Source organism: Pterocles gutturalis, unplaced genomic scaffold, assembly GCF_000699245.1.
Source record: "Pterocles gutturalis isolate BGI_N339 unplaced genomic scaffold, ASM69924v1 scaffold7473, whole genome shotgun sequence".
NCBI classification, from domain to species: domain Eukaryota; kingdom Metazoa; phylum Chordata; class Aves; order Pterocliformes; family Pteroclidae; genus Pterocles; species Pterocles gutturalis.
This window is the reverse complement of record NW_010125483.1, coordinates 285-9028: the sequence shown is the minus strand read 5'-3', so window position 1 is coordinate 9028 and position 8744 is coordinate 285. Positions and strand designations below refer to the sequence as shown.

General features: G+C 54.4%; 1 protein-coding gene across 1 annotated transcript in view; it reads left to right on the top strand.

The window, feature by feature from the left end:
• LOC104465509 (regulatory-associated protein of mTOR) overlaps positions 1-5586 on the top strand; it is a gene marked incomplete at both ends in the record, with an annotated part of 31494 nt that extends 25908 nt beyond the window's left edge. The window contains 4 exons of the mRNA XM_010078580.1: positions 1773-1878; positions 4113-4227; positions 4413-4537; positions 5445-5586. Coding sequence (XP_010076882.1) covers positions 1773-1878; positions 4113-4227; positions 4413-4537; positions 5445-5586 — 488 coding nt within the window. The remainder of the gene's footprint in view (positions 1-1772; positions 1879-4112; positions 4228-4412; positions 4538-5444) is intronic.
• Positions 5587-8744: the final 3158 nt, after the last annotated feature.

The window sequence follows — 8744 nt, the reverse complement described above, 5'->3', positions numbered from 1 at the left end:
AAGAGCTCGGTTCCTGTTCTTCAGACCCGCACAGCCCACAGGCTCTGTCACGTGCTGCTCTGGACCTGCGGGATGGGGAGCGCCTTGCCCAGCTGCCTGTTCCTTAGCCCTAAACTCTGAAAGTCGCTGGGTACCTGTAGGAGAATTTACTGTTCTGCTCATTCCCTCCCTTCCCCTGGCCTTTTAGCTCTTACTTTAATTTATTCCCAGAGAAGCTGGATTTTCATTAAGGTGTAGGTGTAATCTCTCTGCTCTCACATCTCCTTTGATGTATTTTATCTTGGGTTTGTTTATTGCTTTACATTATTGGTCGTTTGTCATTGCCTTTCTAATGGGTGGTGTATTCTTGAAAAATTGAAATGGTAGCGCTTGCTTTTTTTTTTTCCCAGGAGGAAAGGCAGAGGGTGGGTTTGTAATTTTTTCTTTATTTCAAAGAAGCAGAGATTCAGCTCAGTAATAGTTTTTTTCAAAAGCGCAGTGCATTTTGAAGATGGTATATATAATAGTGACAGACGATGTAAGTACTTTATTAGGAGAAAAAAAAAAAAGGGTGTGTTTGTGGGGAATGAGGAAGCAGAGGAAGGACTGTCGTTCCTGTCTCTCTTCTCCAAGAGTTACTCCTTTTGGAACAGCCGTCATCAGAAGGTTCTAGATTAGTCCTGGAGCTCAGCCCCTTCATTGAGCCAAGGCTGTTCCTAAAGCAGAGGTGTTCCTAGCCTTGGATAATTTTTTAAGCATTAAATTAAAGACATAATGTGTAACTGCTGCAGTGGTTTGGGGGATGAGATCATGTCAGTTTATTCCTTTTGATCCTGTGCTTTGACCAAGGGTGCGATACCCATGGTCTCCAATGCCTGTGGTCTCTGACGCCCATGGTCTCTGACGCCCATGCTCTCCGATGCCCGTGCTCTCCGATGCCCGTGGTCTCTGCGGGTCATCGGGAGCAGCATCCCAACTGCTCCGGTCCCAGGCAGGAGCTGCCGGTGGCGCGGGTGCAGGATCCCAAGTGGCCAGGGGAAAGGCGTGGAGGCTGCCGAAGCCCGGAGCTGTGGGGTGTGAATCAATGCAGTAAAACAGGTGAGAGCAGCTGTGTGCTGCTCCAGGGCTCTCTCCCGTTGCAGGTGGAGGTCGGTGTGTAATCAAACCGAGGGGACACGGGGGCATCGCTTCCTTGCAGCCCGTTCTGCTCTGGCAAACGGAACCGGTCGCTGTCGCTAGTAAACGGGATGTTGGTAACTCGAGCATCCCGGGGATTTGGAGTGATGCCTTTTTTGGCCCGCAGTCATCTATTAGCAAGGAAAGCAAGACTTAAATGTGTTCTGAGCTCTCTGGCTCAAAGCTGTGTTCTCTCTTTAATCTCAGGATTGTTACGTGATGCTTTTCAGCTGAGAAGTGTTAAGCAGAGTGATCTGTACTGCTCTGAAACCTGCATTGATTAGGGAGGAAAGACGTTGCGGGGATGGGGTGTGCAGCGGAGGGAGGTTCCTTCCCAACCCATGGCGTGCGTGGCCCTTCAGGAACCCCCGGCATTCCCTCCGGAGGAGTGCCCACGACTTAGAGACAAAACAAAACACAGCAAAAGGAAAAGGGAGAGATTACAGACGGTGGGGAAGATTTAGGTCAGAAAGACGCTCAAGTGTTTAATAACATAAGGTCCCACGAGCTCCTCTGTTTGCTGACGTGCACGTGTGTGGGTGCAGGTTACAGAGGTAATTCAGGGGTTTTGACGGTGGTTGTTGTTTTGTGTTGTGAATGTGCCGATACACTGAAAGATCCCAGAAGAGCACGACTTGGAGAGCCAGATCCGCAAGGAGAGAGAGTGGCGGTTCCTGCGCAACGCCCGGGTCAGGAAGCAAGCCCAGAAGATCATCCAGAAGGGTGAGTGATTCCCTCTCGCCCTGTGCAGGCAGCTTCCTCCAGCTCCGAGCACCGTCCCGAGTCCGGATGCTGAGCTGTCAACCCCGGCCGATGGGGGTCCCGTGCTGACCCTGGGACGGGCGCAGCGAGGCGGTGCTGCTGCAGGGGGTTCACCCACAGTCACCTTTCCGCTCTCAGCAGCTGGTTTTGTTCTCTAGGCCAGGGCAGTGCCCACTTTAGGTGTCAGCTGTCTGCCTTCCCCTCTGAGCCCTTCCCTGCAGCGCTGCGTTAGAACACGCCGCGGTCGGTCCCAGCGGACGGCTCAGCCGGAGCCCGGCGAGTCCCGCACGGGATGGAGGAGCCGCAGGGATGGAGGAGCCGCAGGGCGATGGCTCCTTTGAAGGAGGAGAGAGCCTGCCATGAAAGCAGGCTTCCCCGCTTATAAGAACTGACAAAGCATCCCATTTCCAGTGCAGGCGTTGGCTCCCGGGCCCTCGCTGCCCACGGGCAGCAGCTGAGCCCTTCAGCCGCGCTCCCGCTCGCAGCCGGCGCCTCCGCGAGAGCCAGAGCCCTTGGCATGAAATCGATGGTGCAGAGCCCGGAACAGATGCTATTGATTTACCACTTGGACTTTTCCTCCCTGTCCCGTAAGGCTTGGATGGATGCTGTAGGTTATGTTTTTAAAGGGACAGAAGGCAGAATGTTTTAGGATAACCTCCAGAGCTGCCGCCTGGCCAAGGCGGCTCCGGCAGCGCTCGCCCTGTGTCGGACGCCGTTGGGGCAACCCGCCCTGCCGAGCTGCAGGCTGTGTTCTCCGGAGACATCTCGGCAGCTTTCACCTTCCCAACTCTGCGAATGATGCTTACTCCTCGTACCTACCCCGCTCTATTTTCCATTCTCGGATGCCCGGCTCCACGCGTGCCGCTGACCCGTGTCCGTCGGGCGTGCCTCGGGTCCGCGTTTCACTATGGGGTACCCCCCAGAAGGCTGACGTTGCTCTTATTGCTGACTCTCTGTGCCTCTGTGAGGCAGCGGTTGGGTTAGAACTCTTCTAGCCCAGGGATTTATTCTCACATAGTGGAACCCGATGACGTTTCCTGGGGAATTCGCAGAGTGAAGCGATTCCTGCCGGCGTGCGGTGAACAGCGGGTGCTGGGCAGCGGCGTTGGGGGACCCCTGGCCCCCTCCCGGCAGCGTTCCCAGGGCAGAACCGGGCTGGGGGGCTGTTCCTCTCCTGGGATGCTCGCTGGGGCACGCAGAGTTGGAAATAATCATTTACTGATAGAGAAGTGTCCAGGCTCAGCCCTCTGCGTGCCTCGCTGGCCGGAGGTTTGCTGGGCTGGACGGGACAATGGGTGGCTTCATGTCATCGGGCTGCAGAGTAGCAGAAACCAGAGCAGGGCAGAAACGGAGCCCAGGAGACGGCCTGGGAGATCTGTTTGAATACCAAGAAGGGGATTTTTCCTTCTTGCCTGAAGAAGTGAAATCTTTTTCTAGACAGTGTTCGCATTTGGTTGCTTGACCTGAGTGGCTGAAATGCCAGTATTTATTAAAAAAAAATGAAAATGTGAAATATTAAAAAGGATTAAAATAGATTTACAATCTTTTAATGAAAATGAGATTAAATGGATGCATCCTGAAACAAACTAGAACTGAGTAAGTGTCTCCTGGGCTTACGGGTGCGTGTGCTGAACTCAGACAGTGACAAGAACGTGCGGTGTCAGGGGGACCGAAGCTGTTTGTGAATAGCAAAGTGTTCTGAAGAAAAGATGGGAAAGGTCTTTAACCAGCATTTTAGTGTCTCCGTGGAAAACACATTTTTCATTTGCAAATTAACCTAAAATTTAAAAGAACCGAAATGGAAGGTTGAATAAATAATCCACAAGCTAAAATGAAATGCTGCCTTTTAAGTTGAAAAAAGCTTTTCCTTTTTTTTTTTTTTTTTCATTTTGAAAAAATAATGTTGACTTTTCTGTCAACACAGAGTAGGAGTTCTCTGAGCTGTTTCTCCAAAGGACCCCCTGGCCTGTCACCACAGATTTTAGTTCAAGACTTAAGACGTGAGACAACCAGCATGGAAGGGTCGGGGCTGCCACATGCTGGGGTCTGAGCAGGTCCCTGAAGGAGGAAGGTGTTGGGGGTCTGATGGTGAGAACTGGGGGGGCAGGAGGAGGGGGACACATGGCACTGGGAAGCTGGGGGGGTCCCAGCCCCATTCCCCGGCGCTGAGCCGCGGCTGCCTCCTGTCCCCGCAGGAATCTCCCGGCTGGACGATCAGATCTTCCTCAACAGGAACCCGGGCGTCCCCTCCGTGGTGAAGTTCCACCCCTTCACGCCCTGCATCGCCGTGGCCGACAAAGACAGCATCTGGTGAGGGCTTTGTCCTGTTTCTTTTGCAGAAGGTTGACGCACGTTGTTAATAAAACGATGGTGAACACCAAAGGAGGAGCCCAACCGAGCTGCCATAGTTTCTCGTGCCGCTGTACCCAGCGGATCTCTCCTGTACCGTACGTAGGGAACCAGGAACTGATGCGATGTTTGTTTTCCTCCCCCAGTTTTTGGGACTGGGAGAAAGGGGAGAAGTTGGACTATTTCCACAACGGGAACCCTCGCTACACCAGGATCACAGCGATGGAGTACCTGAACGGGCAGGACTGCTCCCTGCTGCTGACTGCCACGGGTGAGAACGCTTCCCCACGCGTGCGGGCGCGACGGGCGGTCTCTGCAGCGCCCGCCTCCGGGGGAGCTCTGCTGCTCCGCTCGCTCTCCCAGTTGGAAGAAATCCACTTCTGTTGCTTGTGCTGGTTGGAGTGGAGAGCAGGCAGGGCTGGTTGGAAGTCCTGAGCTTCTGGCGTGGTCGTGAGCGTCTCTCTCGTCCATTATCTCCCCGGGGATGCGGTTCTCCAGAACGCCCTGGAGCCTGAAGAGCCTTCCCCCATTCATTGCTCTGTAAAGCTGTGGGTGAGATCTGCTTCTCTCCCGAGAAACCATTCTAAACCCGGCAGTCGAAGTGTTTTCAATAGCTTTTCAAACTTCATCCTGAAACGCACGGGTTGGGTATAATGAAGAGAGGTGGAAGAGGAGCTGAAAGGGCCTTTAGGACATTTTTCTTTCAATTTATTGATTCTTAGCACAAAAGTTTCACAGGTGGGGAACAAACTGAAAAAATACACAATGTTCTTGAAAGATCTGCTGCTGATGGGCTGGGCGTTGATTCAGCTCCTTCTGTGGGGTCGTGTTTTGTGTTTAGCAGGCTCTCAGCACCAATAGCAAGGAGGGCAGAGAAGAGTCCTAGAGAAGACGAACGGGTCAAAGAAATGGAGCGACATCTAATGTCAGGTGTTGTTCGAGGGAAGGAGAAAAGCTCTTCCAGAACAGTCCCTAGCAGAACAATGCGTTAGCTTTCATGGATGTAGGATTAGAGAGGACAAACAAGTCTAATAGATAGGATGAAGTTCAGGTGCCGCTCTCAGTTTTGGAGTTTGTGTGACTGCCGTTCCGCTTCTGTGTGTCCTTTGTCGTGCACAAGCAGTTAGGGGCGTTGTGTCAGCGGTGACGTTGCGTTGTGTTCTCTTTTCCTCCCCAAGATGATGGTGCCATCAGAGTGTGGAAGAACTTTGCAGACCTGGAGAAGAACCCAGAGATGGTGACGGCCTGGCAGGGGCTGTCGGACATGCTGCCGACTACACGAGGTGCGTCCCTGCTATGTTGTGTTGGGGGAGAGAGGGGGTAACAACAGCTAGTGATGGGCGGGTTTTCTAGGGATGGGGAGAGTAAAATGGGTTTCTCAGCTCCAGCCATCGGTGACACACTTGTTCGACAGTCTCTGCCTTCTGGAATAGCCTTTCCAGGTCTCGCAAAACAAACCGACAAAACCAAAAGCCCAACGCAGCAACCTCACGTACACCCTGAGGAGCGAGCAGAGCAGAGCAGAGCAGCCTCTCGCTGGGGAGCAGAAGGGGACACGGTCCTTGTCCTTGACAAGCTTCACAGCAGCTGTCTCGCCCCAGCGTTCCTCTGTGTTCCTAAGGAGAGAAGTGGAGAGCAGCGGTGGAACCGGGCGCTGCCCTGCTCCGTGCTGGGCATGGTGGAGGGTTGTTCTTCCCCTGGGGGGGATGGCAGCTCCCGTATCGCCTCTTTCCTTCCCATGGGCTGCTCCCCCGCTTGGCGTGTTGCACCTGCGACCTCCTTTAGCCCGAGCACACATCTTGGCGGTTGTTCTTCGCTGTTTATTGTGGGTCAGGAGGTGGCAAGAGAATGTGGGATGTAAATGTGACACGTGCACCAGGACAGCACCGTGGGACCCTGAGCTGCCCTGGGTGGCAGAGGAGTTGGATGGAAGCAGCTGTGGAAGGGAGCATCCACCACAGGCAGGGTGAAACCAGAGGAGCAGCCAGAGCAGCCCTGCTGCAGAGGGATGGACTTTCATCCTCCCGAGACCTCGTAATGAGCAGTGCTCAGTGGTGATTCTCTGTCACTGGGATATTTTTAACCAAGGCTACGAGGCTGTCCAAATGTGCGGCAGTGCAATCAGCACGGGGGATTGATGGGGGAGCTGCCGGGTGAGGCTCCCGGGCTTGTGCTGGGCAGGAGGTCAGACGAGATGACCGTCATCGCTCACCCTGACCTCCGCATCCGACAGCTCTCATTTCGGAGCTGACGCAGTTCATCACAGGAGGACGCAGCTCTCTGAGCCATTCGTTGCGTTTCGCTGCTGCTGCCTTGTTCAGCTCAGATCTCTTATGTTTTTCTCAACACCTCCTGGCTCGTCCCTGGTGTTTTAGGGAAGAGGAGCTGTGTCTGAGGCGGCTTTAGGCGCTGTGCCTCGCTGCGGTATGTGCACAAAACTGATTAGAACTGCTGGAAGCTTGCAGCACATTGTGAAAAGCGCCGTGGCCAGACCCTGCTCTCTGCAGAGACGCCAGTAAAAGCCGGAGGAAAACCGTGGTAATGCACGGCGTGGCGGGAGGCCTGGGTCTCCGTGGATGGGGAGGAGAGCGGCCAGTCGCCATCGCAGGTTGCCCTTTGCAGTGTCATTCGGTTGGTCTCTGTTTCTTCTTGCCCAGATCCCTGGATTCGGGATCTTGCTCCCTTGGTGTCAGGCTCACCCCGTTCCCCAGCCTGCTCTGACCCTTGCTGCGTCATCAGTCGTGTTCAGGGAGGACACTGACAGCTCCGACTGAACTCCTTCGGGCTGATGCCATTTCCCTGCCTGGCCTTCCACGCGCCCCCTCCCAGGGCGCGGCGTTTGCTGGCTGTACCCAGCTCCTGCAGCCTTTGACAGAGCAGAAGGGGTTGTGAGCATCGTGTCTGACGTTGCAGAACAGGCTGAGGGCTGAGGCAGGAGCTGATGTAGCTGTAAGAGTTGAGTGGTTACGCTTGCAAAACAGGAGTGTTGGAACGTTTAACTCTGTTCTCTTTAAGAAATATTTTTGCCCTTTTCTTTCCCTTACGGTCTTAGAAGTGTGGGTCTGCTTTTCTTTGCCTCCCACCTCTGGAGCAGCAGCATTCAGCTCAGGACAGGCTTCTTTGTGGAGAGAGAAATAAATGTAGTCACTTCAAAAGAGCTATGTGGATCAAGTCCCCTTGGAAATGGGGCTCTGAGCAGTTCTCTTCTGCTGCCAAGACCAGAGCTGTGGTCCAGCACTGGCTCAGAAAGCTGAAGATGCATCTTTGAAGCTGCAGAGCTCAGGAGTTTTACTGGAGCTTGTCTGCTCCTGCTATTGATTTCCTTCCCTCCTCTCCCACCCTTTTCCCCTGTGTCATACTCATCTCTGAATTTCATACTTTTCTTGACAGCAACCAGGTTTCTGGGCAGCTTTCCCACTTACGAAAGGAGGGGGGAATATGCAATACCTGAACGCATCCTTCGGGAGCTTGGAAAGCATCCCCGGCTGTCCGGGTAGTGGGAGGTCAACAAGGATGTGCTCGGGGGCTGCGTGGGAGCGGGGAGCAGACCAGAGCGAGGCACGGGGCTTGAACTCTGACACTCTGTAGAGGACTTGTGTGTTGTGCAGCCCAGGGTAAGAGAAGTGAGCTGGCAGAGCCAGGTGAGCGCCTTCAACCCCCACTTCATTGCACTTAATAACTGGCTTGAGACTCAGGGCCGGTGAGTCTGGATTAAGACACGGGCCAGCTAGTGCGTGGGCACCCTCCTTTCCCCAATAGGAGATCTGTTGATTTGGATCTTGTTTGGATCTGTGCTTGTGATGCACCCAGAAAGTCTCTCTCCATCACCATCGGGGTGTGTGAAGCAGCACTGGGACCAGGCACGCTGGCGTAGGGCAGCGACTGGGAACCTCCGGCGTGAGCGGTGGAGGGGGCTGAGAAAAGGCGAAACGCCTGCTGTGGGTAGCCGGGTGCTTCAAAAGATGTCAGAAAAACGCGGCGTTTCTAGTGAGCAGCGTAGGAAGAGCATAAACCTGACGTGCGCTGAAGCTGTGATTTCACAGCAGGAGACTTGAGGAATTCTGGCAATTTCTGTAGAGAAGGGTGTTTGCAGGCTGCGGGTTGGGTGAGCGGTGCGAGAGCCCCATCGCGTGTGTCCGTGCGAGAGCCCCATCGTATGTGTCCGCACCGGAGCGGGGTTTGGAGCCGCTCTGAGCTGCGCTGCTGGCCAGGCTGGGTCGCACTCCTGGGCTGTCTCCTGTGGCAAGTGGCCGTGCTCGTGCTTTGGAACAAAGCGGCTGTATTGGTGTTGTTTCTGTGTGATAAAGGGAAACCAGCCACGCTCCCCGGTCAGAATGGCTTTGCCCTTTAAAGCAGCACAGGTCTGGAATTGGAGAAATCCAGCGGTGTAACCCACTGCTGGGATGGGGGAATCCAGCGGTGTAACCCGCTGCTGGGATGGGGGAATCCAGTGGTGTAACCCTCTGCTGGGATTGGGG